The 17,418-nt window shown below is 39.8% G+C and overlaps 1 protein-coding gene across 1 annotated transcript; it reads left to right on the top strand.

The window, feature by feature from the left end:
* The first annotated feature begins 50 nt into the window (after positions 1-50).
* LOC120721460 (ammonium transporter Rh type C 2-like) lies at positions 51-4,753 on the top strand. Its single transcript, XM_040011812.1, has 11 exons — positions 51-352; positions 1,042-1,234; positions 1,341-1,491; positions 1,610-1,757; positions 1,846-2,012; positions 2,097-2,234; positions 2,563-2,699; positions 3,032-3,156; positions 3,428-3,501; positions 3,600-3,673; positions 3,766-4,753. Exons 1-11 carry the CDS (start codon positions 124-126, stop codon positions 3,797-3,799), a joined length of 1,470 nt encoding a protein of 489 aa, XP_039867746.1. The 5' UTR covers positions 51-123; the 3' UTR covers positions 3,800-4,753.
* Positions 4,754-17,418: the final 12,665 nt, after the last annotated feature.

Below are 17,418 nucleotides of genomic sequence, written 5' to 3'. Positions count from 1 at the left end.
GAGAATCACACCCCCTCCCAAAGTTCACAGTATATAAGATGCTGACAGCCAGCTTGAAGTCACAGCTGAGTGAGGACCCTACCTGAGGAGCGATCAGAGCATCGTCAGAAGAAAGTCATCAAGATGGGAAACTGCTGTGAAAGAGCTGGAAATTTCTTCGGCCCGCAGAACAACACCTATATACGTGTTAGTTTACCGGCTGTTTGCTTCGTCTGGCAGATTGCTATGGTTATTCTCTTTGGAGTTTTTATCCGGTATGACGAGGAATCTGATGAAAAAGGATGGAATGAGTTCAAAAGGAGTCATAACATCACCAGCAACATTGAGAATGACTTCTACTTCAGATATCCAAGTAAGTACAACAACAGACAGCGTTTAAGAAATCTCTTTTTTATTTTCAAGTGCATTTGCTACGTTTAGCATATGCATGCTAAACGTAGCACGGACATGACTTTTGGGATACATGTGTGTGTGAATAAATAAAAGTGCCGTGTTTTCTCGCTTAATGCTGTGAAAGCAGACACTGTTGTCTGAGATCTTTGGCAGTTTCCACTGATGTCTAAGGGATGACGGTGAATTCCTCCCCCACCAATATTTACAACAACAATAATGATAATAATAATTTTTACTTTCAAAGGCTGAATACTTTTACAGAAGGTATCTTTTTTTTTTGTATGCCACAGGGGGAAAAAAGCTGGAAATAGTAATAAAAGATAATGATGGCAATGATGATAATAATAAAACATACTTTTTTCAGGCTTATGTGCGGTAATGTGGCAGTACTTAACTACTGAAAATGTTGTAATGTGCAATGTCCCTGAGAAACTAACAGATTGTCTGCCCAGTGATCTACGTGCTGACATCCTTAAAGAAGAGTTTACATTAAACTGGAAATATTAATATAACTTAAAAAAAGAAATAAGAAAGTGTTAAACAACATTTCAGACTCCTTCTGTTTTACTCAATATTAATAATAATAAAAGGCAGGTGGGATTGCAAAAACACTGAAATTTTTTTTTTTTTTTTTTAAAATCTCTGCAGGTTTCCAGGATGTCCATGTCATGATCTTTGTAGGCTTCGGCTTTCTCATGACTTTCCTGAAGCGCTACAGCTTCGGTGGCGTGGGATTTAACTTTCTAATCGCCGCCTTTGGTCTACAGTGGGCTCTCCTCATGCAAGGTTGGTTCCACAGTTTGGACCCCGTCACTGGAAAAATCACCATCGGAATTGAGAGGTAAGTGCCATCACTCCTTGGTGAGTTATGTAACTCAAAAATGAAACCACATTCTTTAACTTGTAAATGTTAATAACCGGCTTGAACTGTGGTTGCTTTCCTTCAGTCTGATTAACGCTGACTTCTGCTGTGCTGGATCTCTGATCGCCTACGGGGCTCTCCTGGGGAAAGTAAGCCCTGTCCAGCTGATGATTGTCACCTTATTTGGTGTCACACTTTTTGCTGTGGAGGAATACATCATCCTTGACCTCCTTCATGTGAGTCTCGGCAGCCACATTAAAAATTTGAACTTTCCTTCAGAGTTTAAAAATTGTATTGTGGGGATTTGCAGTTCTGTTTTTCTGCCCATTTAAAAAAGCGTAATTATTTTCACAGTGCAGAGATGCTGGTGGCTCCATGGTCATTCACACCTTTGGAGGGTACTATGGTTTGGCCATCTCCTGGGTGCTGTACCGACCAAACTTGAACTTAAGTAAACGTCTCCATGGGTCTGTCTACCACTCTGATCTGTTTGCTATGATTGGTGAGTGAATGGAAAATTAGAGTTTGCCAAACTCTGTATTTTGTTTAACCCACCTAACATGTGTCCTTGCCTTTCTTACACCTTGCAGGTTCACTGTTCCTGTGGATGTTCTGGCCCAGTTTTAACTCGGCCATCACAAACCACGGTGCTGGACAGCATAGAACAGTCATCAACACTTACCTTTCCCTCGCTGCCTGTGTTCTTACCACTTTCGCCATCTCCAGTATGGGTCAAAAGAAAGGAAAATTGGACATGGTATGGCACACAAAGGGAAAATAATACAGAAACTCATGAAATCGACTTATTTATGAACGCTAATGTTCCACTTTTACCTGACAGGTACATATCCAGAATGCCACTCTGGCTGCTGGGGTTGCAATGGGGACATCAGCAGAGTTTATGATCACTCCTTACGGTTCAATCATTGTGGGTTTCTGCTGTGGTATCATCTCCACCTTTGGGTACTTATATGTCACGGTGAGTGATGCCATTCTTTAACCCCCTAGCTTCTGTTCTGAGAGATTTTTGTGTTGTGGTGTTATCATAGGAAAAACAAAGAAAGAAGCAGTGGCATGCAAAAACTGCTGTGCGGAAATCAGGAGTCCGATAAGAACAATGAGGAATAATTTTAAGAGCAGTCACTGCATGGTTTTAATATTAAGTATAGGATGAATACTTTACAATAAATGGAAGCAAGGTGTGGTGACTGTGAAATTGATGCCATTCAATTGATGAATAAAAGATCACTGACACAGGCAATTAGAAAAAAAAGACTGCTAATTAGTTGTGACTTTATTTTTCTCAGCCCTTTTTGGAGAAAAGGCTCAAGCTCCAGGATACATGTGGCATCCACAACTTGCATGCCGTGCCAGGGATGCTCGGTGGCTTCGTAGGTGCCGTAGTTGCTGCAGCAGCTACTGAAGAGGTCTATGGCAAAGAGGGGTGAGTGACAAACGCGAATACACATAAAACTTGGAATTCAAAAACTGACCAGACCTGTTTACTGACTACTTCTAGGGATCCACACGCCCAGTTATTCAGCCTCCTTTTTTTGAAAGACTCACATTAACTATGCAGTGACATTTGAACTTTCTACTTCAGTTATGATTAGTGCTGTCAGCGTTAATCTCACTAAAATGACGTTAACGTAGAGTTGCCGTGTTAATGCGGTTATTTTTTAGCGAGATTAACGCTGACAGCACAACTTGTGATGTGTTGAAAATGCACCGAAATTCAAGAGTTGTTGTTTTTTTTTTGTTTTTTTTCCTGTGCAGGCTGGTCGAGACATTTGGCTTGACTGGCAAGTTTGAAAACAGGACTATGTCAACGCAGGGAGCCTACCAGGCTGCTGGCACATGCGTAGCAATTGCATTTGGACTGGTTGGAGGCGTCTGTGTTGGTGAGTTTCATAACATCATTTTTGCTTTCACTTGGAAAGATTTATTTCTTTTTTAAAGAACTCCATGAAGTATTTAAAAACAACATTTATGCAGAATTTTAAGAAAACTAGATAAAATGAAAATCAGGAAAAGCTATTGTGACTATTTTTGAGACACCCTTTTTTTGTTTTTTTTTTGTTTTAAAGTATAAAATTTACAGTGAACAGTGCTATGATAGGCAAGGATAATGTAAGTAACAAATCTTAATGATATAATATTCTCTTTTAAAAGGTTTCATCCTGAGGTTTCCCCTCTGGGGAGATCCTGCTGATGACTTTTGCTTTGATGATGAAGCGTACTGGGAGGTGAGACTGCACTAGATGGTGTTCTTGCCCTTTGACTATGCAGGCCTTAAATACTGGTTCATTTTGGTTCGCTTTCTGATTTCATCTTTTGGTTCCAGCTTCCTGAGGATGAAGAGACAATCCCTCCTGTTTTGGAATACAACAACCACATGATAAACAAGCACCAAGACACGTAAGCTCAGAAACTTTAACTGTCCTCCTTACTTACCACTTCCTCCTCCTCATGAAATTCTTGTTAACTCATTTTCCTCTTTTCTTTCACAGACATGAGTCACAATTCTCTCTGGAGGAAAGTTAGAGACTTGCAGCAGGAGTCCAGTCCCCTTTATATCCTCATGAACTTTATGCAGCTGATAAACATGAACTGATGAAGGAGCTTTGGAAAATAAGCCACATGAAAATGTTTTAATATACAAGTATTGTTTTGCACAATTTATGTCTGATGTAGTTGCCTATTATCAACTATTAGAAGCTTTAAGTTAAAACAACATAAAATAATCAGTAAATGTCCAATTCAACAAAATATTATTTGGAATCAAGGTTTTTAAAGCTGCTGGAGCTTCAAACTGTTCTCAAAATGTTGATTTTTACCTTCACTTTGGAAGCAACATATATCATTCTGACTTCAGAATGCCAAGTACATGTAAAAGATAATCTGTCTATAAGCTAATTATGCACTGAGGAATATTATTGTGCAGCCAAAACTGTAATAACAAAGACAAATTGTGTATTGTGATTAGTTGAATTATTTCTATAAAATTATTTATAGCTTTTTAACTATAGTCCGCTGTGTACATATAGTTCAACAATTAGTTTGCTGCATAAATTGCATATTGCCTCTTTAGAAGTTTTAATTATAGTAACTATGATACAACCTCTAGCAATTTGGTTGCTGTTGAATGTTACCTCCAATAAAGAATGTAAGATTGTATGTAAGAACTTGCTTGATTTACTTCTGGCATATTATGGATTCAGTTTATTGGATAAATTGATGCGGTAAGGGAATCAATGCTAATATAACATTTGTGTGATGAATGAAACATGATTGTTGTTATTTTTAGTTTGTGAGAAATGTTCTAGATCTTGAAGACTCATCTGCTTGATCTTTTTACAGGATTTCAAGTCCACTAAATGTACTGAACTATCTTAAAAAATGTGATTTAATAACACAAAGGTGCTTAGATTATTTAGACTTAACACTTATTGGAAATGGTGTGACCAAAAAATATTAAAGAAGCTTGTGTCAGTTTGATGGAATGAAAACAAACTGCTTTCCCAGTGTGCTGAGTGAAGAAATGCACAGCTCTCTAAATTAGTTTCAACATTGTTGATCATTACAACCTTTGTGAGCGGAATAGTTTTAGGTCAGTATTACGAACAAAATGAAAAATTAATGTATTTTCAGTAGAAAACAATAAGAATTTCTTTACTATTCGCATGTCTAAATAACATCTAGGCAAATATGTGCCGTCCAATTTGTATTATGATAAGTAATCATTGCCAAGTGAATATAAAGTCAGAATGAGCTCACCCGAATCAATAAATGACTGGAGCTGCAAGGTTTTTTTTCCAGTCTTCCTTTAGATGAAGTTAAGAAACGTTTAGATACAGCCACACCATGTCATGTAAAGCCCACTGCGTCCAGAAAGCACATGGCCTTCTGGAATATGGGGATTTTCACAAGGCAGATTCTCACTCAACAAAATAACTATGTAGAGTATTTTAGTAATATTCCTTAATAAAGTATCTCAACTGCATTTATTCTTGACCATCAGCTGGTATACCAACTAGCCAGTATCTATGTTTATGTGCTGTAAGAAGGATACTGGTATTTTGTGTGTTTTGCAGTTATATTAACATATTTTTTCATAGCTTTATTTATATTTCAGCCACTTGTAGGCCTAAAAAATATGAAAACAAAAAGATGCACATTCTCTGTCATATGGACCTGCATGAATAAACTTTTGGAATCCTTTATCATCTGCAACTGAAAATAGTTGTGGATGATTACTATACCTTTCTAATGTGACGTTGTTGTCCCTGCCCCCCCCCCCCCCCCCCACACACACACACACACACAAAACATATTAAGGATTGTACATTAATATAAAACTGTTGTGTACACACACACACACACACAAACATGAAGAGAGAGAGTATGCATAGTATGCAAATGGCTACCAAACAGCCATCATAATTCGTCATACAATGAGAACAGGACGAATCAACAATTGACAAAGACTAATTAATATTAAAATCTGTAACATAATGTATTGTTTGGAGTTTAGTCTGTTACTATTACTATTTTTACCATTTCGTCTTGGAGCAACTGTAATGCACATAATTTCCTTAGGGATTAATAAAGTATTCTGATTGTTTCAGGATGACCTGCCATTATCCAATGACACATCTGCATACCTGTATCTTTTGCTCGTTTCTCCTCCTCTTCTTTTCCCTTTTTTCTAAACTGAGGACCTGATGGCTTTGAACTTTTCTTGTCCATCTTCCATTGGTTTTAATTTTGCACTCCAGTATGAACACCCATCCCTCATCCCAAGGATCTCCACAACATGATCTAACACACCTACACCTTAGTTCACAGATTCACTTTGTCTAGGGTGCATTTCTGAGATTTCACACAACCCAGGATTCAAATCATGAATACATAATGGGCTTGGATTTACAACATTATGAATGAAATGTGCTCTATTTGGAAGCAGCCGACCCCTCCTCCCCTTTCAACGGCTTGTGTGTGAGACTTTAAATCAGCAAACTTTAAATTTTAAATTGTTATTGATCCCTCTACCCCTGGTCCTAAAGTGTATATTTATTTTCTTACTCTTCTTTTATATATATATATATATATATATATATATATATATATATATATATATATATATATATATATATATATATATATATATATATATATATATATATAGTTTGTTTACTTGCACTGCTGTAACTGGAGCCTTGTCGTCTCGTCTCTCTGTATACTGGACCTTATGTAGCGGAGATGACAATAAAGTTTACTTTGAATTCAGCAGCAAGCAGGCGCACCGAGGGCACTCGCGCTCACTTTTCTCATACAGAATTTCGAAAAAACATCGGTGCAAATTATAAGTCTGTATTATAATGTCTGGTGTTTTCGTGTTTGTTGGTTTGTTTTTATTTTGTTTTACTTTGCGATTTGGTTATTAGATGCTGCTCCAGCCGGTCAGAAAATCCCCCGCCGCCCCGCCCTCTCCTCTCTGCGTCGCAAGCAGCAGGCGCACCTCGCAAACGAAGGGCGTCCTTACTCCCAGCAAATGGGCGATAGAAAACCGATCGGTGCCTATGCCATTCCCAATATGCGCTGGTTGACGTCAGGGCAGCATGAGTACGAGCAATTTTTTTTGCTGATGCCCGTGATGCCGCCCCCCACCACGATGCCGCCCCGGGCAACCGCCCGTGTCGCCCGTATCTAAAACCGCTACTGATTCTAGCAGTATGCCTCAATAAAGTATCTCAACAGCATTTATTGCTGACCATCAGCTTTTATACCGAGTAGCCAGTCTATGTTTATGTCCTGTAAGAAGGATACTGGTATTTTGTGTGTGTGTTGTGTATTCTTTTTTCCAATTTCCTAAATAGCTTTATTTATATTTCAGCCACTTGTAGGCCTAAAAAAACTACTCACATCTGCAGCTAAGTCTCTGTTTATATGATCTGTATAGAAGCACAACTACAATCCATCGAGATTCTTGTTGTGGGGCAGATCCTACCTCTTAATGCCTCTTTGACAATGTATTACCTTGGACTTCAAGGAAACAATAAACCTGTCTTAATACCATTCCTGAAAAGTTGTGCTGATGTCATGGTAAAAACGATCAAACTTAGCACTTGTCCATGACTCTCAAGCTTTTTGGGCATAGAGCCACTGCAAGGTTGAGTGACAACGAATATGAACTTTGTTTCACTTCAACTGCTAATTGAAAATTGTGGATTGATTAGTGTAAGCTGTCTTCTGAAGGTGAACATGCCCAAAAAAGTTTACAACCTCTGTTGTATGGCAGGGAAAGTTAAGATTACAGCTTCTTTAGGCTATGATGCAACAAGATGCTCCAAACAACCAGAAGCCATCCTATCAATAAACCACACCAGGAGTGGTGCCAGTAACTTCTAAGACCACACCCATCATTGTATTTCATTGCGGTGTCATACATGCAGAGTATCGTGACTGCATCTTACAAGGGCATTAAGGTGCTGACAGAATTTCTCAACCCATGAATGATAGATACATAGACATACCTGCCAACATAATCGAAACGGCTTAGTGTTTTTTTAAGCTACAGTAGGTGCACTTAAAAGTTAATTTTGCCATGGTGACACGCACACAAGGTGAAAGCAAAACTGTCCAGTTTGTGTGTATATACACACATACATATAAATATATATATATATATATATATATATATATATATAAACAAACACCCAGCACGCCCCTGCGGGCGGTTTATCCTTCAAGCTCGGGTCCTCTACCAGAGGCCTGGGAGCTTGAGGGTCCTGCGCAGTATCTTAGCTGTTCCCAGGACTGCGCTCTTCTGGACAGAGATCTCCGATGTTATTCCCGGGATCTGCTGGAGCCACTCGCCTAGCTTGGGAGTCACCGCACCTAGTGCTCCGATTACCACGGGGACCACCGTTACCTTCACCCTCCACATCCTCTCGAGCTCTTCTCTGAGCCCTTGGTATTTCTCCAGCTTCTCGTGTTCCTTCTTCCTGATATTGCTGTCATTCGGAACCGCTACATCGATCACTACGGCCGTCTTCTTCTGTTTGTCTACCACCACTATGTCCGGTTGGTTAGCCACCACCATTTTGTCCGTCTGTATCTGGAAGTCCCACAGGATCTTAGCTCGGTCATTCTCCACCACCCTTGGGGGCATCTCCCATTTTGACCTCGGGACTTCCAGGTTATACTTGGCACAGATGTTCCTGTACACTATGGCGGCCACTTGGTTATGGCGTTCCATGTATGCCTTGCCTGCTAGCATCTTGCACCCTGCTGTTATGTGCTGGATTGTCTCTGGGGCATCTTTACACAGCCTGCACCTGGGGTCTTGCCTGGTGTGATAGACCCCAGCCTCTATGGATCTTGTACTCAGAGCTTGTTCTTGTGCTGCCATGATTAGTGCCTCTGTGCTGTCTTTCAGTCCAGCTTTGTCCAGCCACTGGTAGGATTTCTGGATATCAGCCACCTCCTCTATCTGCCGGTGGTACATACCGTGCAGGGGCCTGTCCTTCCATGATGGTTCCTCGTCTCCCTCCTCTTTCTTGGGTTTCTGCTGCCTGAGGTATTCACTGAGCACTCGGTCAGTTGGGGCCATCTTCCCAATGTATTCTTGGATGTTCGTTGTCTCATCCTGGACTGTGGTGCTGACACTCACCAGTCCCCGGCCCCCTTCCTTCCGCTTAGCGTACAGCCTCAGGGTGCTGGACTTGGGGTGAAACCCTCCATGCATGGTAAGGAGCTTTCTTGTCTTTATGTCAGTGGCTTCTATCTCCTCCTTTGGCCAGCCTATTACCCCAGCAGGGTACCTGATCACGGGCAGGGCGTACGTGTTGATGGCCCGGATCTTGTTCTTACCATTCAGCTGACTCCTCAGGACTTGCCTGACCCTCTGCAGGTACTTGGTGGTTGCAGCCTTTCTAGCGGCCTCTTCATGGTTCCCATTTGCCTGCGGGATCCCCAGGTACTTGTAACTGTCCTCTATGTCTGCAATGTTGCCTTCTGGTAGTTCAATCCCCTCAGTTCTGACTACCTTCCCTCTCTTTGTTACCATCCGACTACACTTCTCCAGTCCGAACGATATATATACATATATATATATATATATATATATATGCAACACAGACAGCATCGTCAGAAGGAAAGTTGATAAAATAAATTACAAATTTTGTATTGTTCGATACATGTGCGTACTGAACCGAAAGCACTGTATCGAACGGTTCAATATCGATAGGAGTATCGTTGCACCCCTAATATATATGTATATATATATGTGTGTGTGTGTGTGTGTATACAGTAAAAAAGAACATTTTATTAATTTGTGGAAATTTATGAGTAGAAATGTTATTAATTTGCACACAATTCTGTGTATTTTATTCAACATTTCTACACTCTTGGTATTCCCAGCATTAGAAATGAATGCCAGAGGCAACAATTAGTGTAAATAACTGAGTTCAGGGACATCTTCACAGGGACATCCGCACATATGTATGCATTCATTCATGCATAAATGCATGCATTCATTCATGCATGCATTCATGCAAGTGTGTACACATATACGTGTGCTTGTATACACACATGCACACGCACACACATCTTGGGTTCCCTGGCAACCACTACGGGAACTTTTGCCCAGCAGAGCCTCTCTTCCACGGAAACAACTCGTGTGTTTGCAGTTCACACAGACAGACATAAGCATTGAACTTTTCTTGTAGCTTTGGTGTATAATGCTATTTTAGGCTTTTTTTGCTCTCAGGTAACTGTGTGACAGCACCATAGCAGGTCCATATACCCTAAGTGAGGATTGATTGATTACATGGTCAGGAGAGAGCCCAGGAACCTGACAGTCAGCATGGATTTGAGGGGGAAGTGTCAGAAGCTGAAGACAGAACAAAATATAATCCAGACCAACAAATGACTAATGAGGAGGAATCCACTGATGAAAAGGATGGCTTTGCAGAGGCTGCCGTCACATTCAAGTCAAAGAATGGGAACTTATCCTCACCTGAGAATCAAGTTAGGCTTTCAGCTGAAAATGTCATCAGGACCTACAAAATTTGCTGTATCCTGGATTGCTGACATCAAATCCAGCCCTAGAAATTTTACGTGTTATTATGGGTGATTTGCTTTAGTGATGCAAGACATGTGAGACCAGGCCAAGACAAACTGGCAGTGACCAGAGAGATTTGGGACAAGTGTGTGCAGTGCCAGCCACTCATCTATATCACAAGTCGATATTGGCAACATGTGATGTAGGTTTACTTGAATATAAAATAATTCATTTAACATAACATAACCAAGACACAAAGACCAGTAGGCTGATGCCAGGTGGAGTGGAAGAGAGACTGAGCAGTTCACCTGGGCCAGCTTTTATAGCCTGCGCAACACAGGTAACCTGCATTAGCTGACGTTCCTCCCATGCCAGCCAAACAGCGGGCCGTGGCTCTCATGAGAAATACAGGTCTATTCTTGCCTTTGAAAAAAATAAAAAAGGTTGTTTATCATAAGCAAATTTTAAATTCACAAGCAATACACAAAAGTAAAGAAACAAGCAAACTAAAAACTAAAAGTATATCCATGCATCACATGCAACACAAACAAACAGCATTTGTGTTTGAAATTTTGTTTCTTCATAATACTTGTCTGTTATTCCACAAGGTGGTGCTATAAGACAACGATTGCATGTAACCTGAAAGCAGGATCAGCTGATATTTTCTCTATCCTACTGTGAAATAAGCCCTTGCTGCTCAGTGTGCTCGGAGAGATTTGAGATATAAAGATGTGTATGATTTATTGTTGTATGAAATGAAGACATTTCTGGGTGAACAGTCAGCAGTGCAAACATGGACTTTTCTTTCCACCTGAGTGCACACCATCTGGTTTTAGATCTCATCATGATGCATGTATGTTTCAGATTACAGATTTAAGACAGATGGTGCTTTTTTCTTAAAGCTCAAAATACTTTTGCCTGTCATGTGCAGACATGATTGAAGAGGAAACAAAATGTTTTACTTTTGCTTTTGTTTCATTTCCTTCTAAATAAGATATTCCTTTTTAAAAGGTCCAACTGGTGACTGTTAATAAAGCTTAAAATGTTAAAGTAAATGAAGCTAAGTTTAATTTTACATTTTCAGCATCTATAGCTTAGATTCACCACTCCGATTACGTTTCAAATCTCACTCGTGGCAAAATTGATCTGTGAAGGATCTCCACAACTACAGTTCACTCTGACTTTGCTTTAGGTGGGATTCTGAAGAGGTGTTGTTAACAAGGCTCCCTTAGGTCATCACAGACACACTTGATGCCCCCCAGTCTCTGGACTCCCTTTATTTTGATGGTAATGAGGCCTGGACAGACCAGTCAATAGAATCACTTCCTGACCAGTCACTGTGACATTGATGAACTCTAAACACATTGAGTGGACAAGTGCTTTGCACTGGTTTTTGTCTGGTTGGCTTTACTGGGTGAAAAGGTCTCATAAAAGATGTGATGGGGTTAAACAAACTAGCTGTGGGGGTTAAGATATTGATGGGATTACCTCAGTTGGAGTTATCAGTTTAGTAAAAAGCATCACGTACTAGCTGCTATTATTTATTAAAATGTTTGTGTTGCACTGCCCACCATAACCCTCTCACTTTCTTGAACACATTGCAGAACCCAAATCAAAGGCTCATGCGGTGGGCTCTCTTTCTGCAGCCTTACAATTTGGATATCCAGCACATTAAGGGCAAAGATAATGTCTTGGCAGATGCTTTGTCCCGTGCCCCTTTGTAACCAGCAGCTTCACTCCTCATATGCTTGAAGTATGTCCTCTCCAGTATCGTTTTCCTTCCTCTTAAATTGCTCCTAGGTACCAAGGTTGCTGAGGTTGGAGTTGAGCTGAAGATGATTTTTGAGCATACAAAAGGTGTTGAAAGTGAGGGTGCATGTGTGTGTGTATATGTTATGAATTTAAAATATGTTAGTTCTTCTAGTTGCAAATTCATAATGTAAATGTGTTTGCCAATTCAGGGTGAGACCCTGTTCTTTGGGGGGAAGTGTGACGGCCAGTGGGCTGGCCTTGTGTTTTTCTTTTTCTTTTACCTGTTTCTTGCAGGTAGGTGGAGCTGACCCAATTATTGATGCAGCACACCTGAGAGGGCCAGTCCCAGTGTATATAAAGACACCTTGACTGAACCAGGGAGGCTGGCTTTTGGCTCCCTCTGGCACGTGTTATGTTTATTTGGAAGTTTCAGTTATGGCTGTTATGTCGTTTAACTTGTGTTTAAGTTGCTCTACCTTATTTTCATTAAATATGTCTTACAGTCTTTAAAAGCCTGTGTGTGGTCTCCCATTTGTTTGTCACTTCCTATGAGCCGGGTTGTGACAATCTGTATAACTGGTATTAATGAAAGACAGATCAGTCTTAGTAAAAGACAGTATTTACTTGTTGAATGTTTATGCATGAAAAACCTATGCAGTATAAACATTTTTTTGTTTAAAATCCGAGATGGATATTTTATTTACTGGAATAGATTTCCAAAAATATTGCACACAAATTTTGGTTTTTAGATCTTTACACTGTTGAGAAGAATGTGATAGAAACTAAAGTTAGACATTTGAACAGGGCATTATGCTTGTTACCTAAACTATATCAAGATTTTCCAGAATATTTTGCATGTTAGATGATGTCATGACAAGTTTTGATTATAGTTGTTCATTTTTGCAGAACAGCATCGATGTAAACTCCACCAGAGCAACATTTAGTACTCTGCGGGATTTGTTAATAATGATCATGTCTACCATTAAATGTTTAATATGTTTTTTTAAAAAAGGCTAAAAAGTAAATTTATTATTATCTATAAGTCATGTTTAATAATTTTATTTAATCATTTATGTATTTATTTATTTTTACAAAGAAAGGTGTGGCAAGCATTACGGTTATTTTAAACAAGTAGGTAAACACAGCTTTGAACCTGTGAAACATATTGTAGCTGACGTGCAAACACAGCCAACAGTACAATGACTGATTTATGGTTAAAACATGATCTTCACCAGATTTTGCCACTGATAATGCTTGAAAGATTATTCATGTGGAGTCACGGTTAATGATTTCTAATCAAGGTGAGTGCTGTGGTCTTTTTGTTTGTTTAAAAACTGACATTAGTAGTGCTGAGTCCATCAAGTGTGTTGAGAAGTTGTGAGTCTGGGATCTGAGATGTCTTAAACTTTTGAAGCCAGGATTGCTGTAACAGAGATGTTTCTCTTACATCACTGTGCAGGCAGACCTCGCAGGGACCTGATGCCGTAGGAGAGTAAACGCACCTCCTCTTGTGAATCATATGACCCTGGCGAGAGTGTTTGTGAAACCACTTGGTCTGCTATTGTCCTCCTGGGACTGGCCTCCTCTGAAAAGCTGCAGAAAGCCTGTAATCAGATTAAAGGTTGCTGGGAAGGGGAGGGGGGGATTTTTGAGAAATGGCGAAGAGGTCGTGGAAGTTCTCTAATCAGTACCTGCCATTGAAGTGCAGAAGAGGGGCTAAATAACGCAGCAGGAGGGGAGGCGGGAGCCAAGCTGGAGGGACAAATTGGCCTGTTGTTGGAGGGGGATAATAGGACAATGAGGGAGGGGAGTATAATCAGTGTGTATTGAGCGGCAGAGAATAGGTGCAATGGGAAAAGGAGGAGACCGAAGAACTCCAAAGGCAGTGGGCCTTGTCCCATCTTGCACTGGCAATTATATCACCTTTGTGAGCTGATTGGAGCAGGCTGCAGTGTCCATCTGGGCTTATATATGGACGCAACAACCTACATTTTCTCACTGTCCTTGCCAAGTGGTCTCACCAGGCCACTGAGCAAGATATCAGGGGCTCTTGTGGTCTAAATTAAATGATAGTGGCAATCATTAGTCAAATCTATATGCTTTTTCTCAGACAACCCAAGGCTAATGATGTTTATTGTCCTTAAGGATAGTCATATTACAAGCTTGTTGCTGATGCAATCAAATGCGATGAGAGATTATCTAACCAATAAAAGTAGCCACCTCGCTGACCCAAGCTTGCCTCTGTCACGAGACGTCCCAGTGAGTGCTGAGCTCCAGCGGTTTTTCTGTCGCATTCTTTCTGTCATTGTGATCACTCATCAAATGTCCACTGCCTGAACACCAGGCATCACTAAAGACCAATCCCTACTTTTTATTCAGTTGACAAGAGTCCATTTGTTGGGGTCAAAGGGGAAAGTCTCAGGGGGAAGACCCCTAGGCCGGCACTGGTGATGAGGAGAACCAGAAAAATCACTATTCATAGCAGGGGACTGCTTTGATTTGGGCACAAAGGCCACTAGTTCCCTGCCTAGATTAAACAAGTGGAAATAAGAGCTGGTTTAAAACGTGTGCAAGAGATCCAAATTGAATGGTTTAGATAATTAGGTGCACCTGCCAGCAAGAGCCTTAATTAATGCCTTTAAGATCATTTGTACTATTGTAATAAACCCTAAAATGCAATATTTCTCACCTCGTTTATTGCTGATTGACAGCGTGCATCCAGTTTAATGGAGAGATATAAGATTTTGAATTTTAATTTACACAACACAAAAGTACAAACACATGAAATCTACAAAGTTAAACAAAAGTTACAGATACAGTTCACTGAGGTTGAGTTAATGATCAGAGTTATCAAACACTGCGAGAAAAGCTAAATATCAATGCGATTTGGTCCTGCTTTGCTAGTTAAGATGTTAGTAAACCTGTACAATTTAAAATGACAGTCCCCCTCAGCTCCAAATTATCCTACCATTAAAATCATTGTTACATCATTTAGCAGAGGGTTGAGAAGACATGCGAGGAGTCTTAAATGTATATCAAAGCAAGCAAATTGCAAAATATATGAATGAATGAAACGGGTTTCACCTACCTGTTCACTTCATTTTAAAAATGTTAAAAAAGAGAGAGAGGAAGACGTGAGGGAGCATGGTGGTGGGCGAGTTGCCTGGTGAACTGTTTAAACAAGCTGGAGACTCCTACATAGATGTTTTAGCCCTTCTGTTCAGGCAGGATGGGAAAGTAGCCTGCACACATATACTGACACACAACAAATAGGCCAGATTAAAAAAAAAACACTCAAAAGTTTGCTTTCCCTTTACCAATGTTTTGAAACACAAATTATTCATGATCAGCTGTTCAATACATCTATGCTGCTGGAAAGAAAAAAATGACTTGCGTTATTAAAGCAGACGTAGTAACTAAAGTCCTTCCCTTCCAAAACTCGTCCTTATAGACACCACAAGATGCTTTCTACCCTCGACCTTATGTGCTGTAAGAACTCTGTAGTGTACTTTTCTAAACCTACTTTAAACACGTGGCCTCACAGGTTAAATATAACAACACATATCAGTTTACATGACTTACAATACAGAGGGGTCAAGATTTGTAGAGTATTTTGAGCTGTAGTTCATGTACAGTATTTTAATGGCTTCGTCTGCAGTTTTTCAGTTTTTTTTCCTCATTCTTGATAAAAATTATCGTCATTTTAGGTTCGAGAAGTACATTAAAGTCACGTTCAGTGCCTTATGTGGAACTCCAACACAGTGGACAGGTGATCTGTCACTGAGAGAAGATCTGTAACTGTATCTAGCTAGAGAAGGTTCAGATGTCTATTCCCACTCTGCATCAGTCAAGTTCTAGTATTTCTCTGCACATTTAGTCTCACAATGGTGATTCAAATTATAATCCTTAAGCACAACAATCTGTTTTCCACAAACTAAACAGACAGCTCGATCTCTGACTTCAGTAAATAAAAGCTTAAAAGACCATATCTTGTTATAAACTCTAGAAAGCTCAGATCTCAAAAAAGTTAGTTCCAATGGATTTACTGTGAAGCTGCGTTCACTTGCACATGACTGTGTACCTATAAATAACAGTCACCTTAAAAATAAAAGCAACAAAGTTGCTTTGTGCAAATTTTTGGGGGGGTTTTCTCTAAACCACACAGGCTCAAATACACACATACACACAACCCACTAACATTTGGTTAAATGTCCCTTAGTAAATTCCACCTCATCGCACATTTCTCCAGAAAGATTTTATGGGCTCAGTGTGGGCAGTTGCAAATTTTAGTCGAGCTTGGAGGTATAGATTTTGAAGCAGGGGGTTCTTTCTTTGTACCCTCTCGGTCCATGGCATCCCGTTTCTCATCTGAGGGGGACAGTTTGGGTCTTCTTCCAGAGCTCAGCAAAGTGGTGACACATCTGAATGTTTGAACTGATGGTCTTAAAATCAGCAGTTGTTTAGAAAATGGTTCAAAAAGACATTGTAGAACCTTCAGCACTACTTATTAAAGGATTTAAGTGAGTGTATGTACATATTTGAACCTGTATGTATAAATTAAGCCTTTGCGGATTTGAAAAAAATCAAAAATGAATTCAACTTTAAAAAAAATTTAATTCTTGAATTCTTGAACCCATTTTTTTAAGTCAATAAAAACATGTCCTGTACAATCATTCCACCCTAGCAAAAGAGTAAAAAGCATCATTAAGCCCAAAATTGCTGTGACATTTATGCCTATATAAATATATTATGGGCAGTGTAAGGCTGTCCCTGGCCTCACACAGGAACAGACAACAGGCCGTACAATGCCCACATCTTTCCCAGGATATTTTTATTTCTGTAAAGAAAATTACTGGCAAAGATAACCTTTATTCATGCACAGATGCTAGGAACTGACTGCTCTTTCTGACAATTAATATCACATCCAAAATAACAGATATACATCTAATAATAAAGCAAAATAGCAGTAGAATCAAAGTGAAGTGCCATCATCACAGAAGTAAAGCACTCTACAACTGTAGGAAATCTAAATCTCCCATATATTTACAAATGTTTCATTTCACTGCACCTCTTTTCACACCACTGAGAAGCTAATCAGTGCCTGATGCCCCACTTTAGAAACTGCACACAACAAGCAATATGTTGCATAATGTAACAAATTTCCTTACAGTCGCAGCTACAAATTCAAAGTGGAACATAAGCATATAAAGTTTGGTGGGGAGGAAAAAAAATTTGGAGAAAAGATGTGGCATGCACCGTGTCAAAGCGATAAACAGTTTAGTAATAAATAGTTTTGTCCAGATTGATTTCTCCTGTGCTGTCTTTTTACAGACGTATGTTACCA

This window comes from Simochromis diagramma, unplaced genomic scaffold (genome assembly GCF_900408965.1).
Source record: "Simochromis diagramma unplaced genomic scaffold, fSimDia1.1 OVJJ01000603.1, whole genome shotgun sequence".
Taxonomy (NCBI): Eukaryota; Metazoa; Chordata; class Actinopteri; order Cichliformes; family Cichlidae; genus Simochromis; species Simochromis diagramma.
The sequence above is the reverse complement of the archived record's forward strand: the minus strand, read 5'-3'. Positions and strand labels throughout refer to the sequence as shown.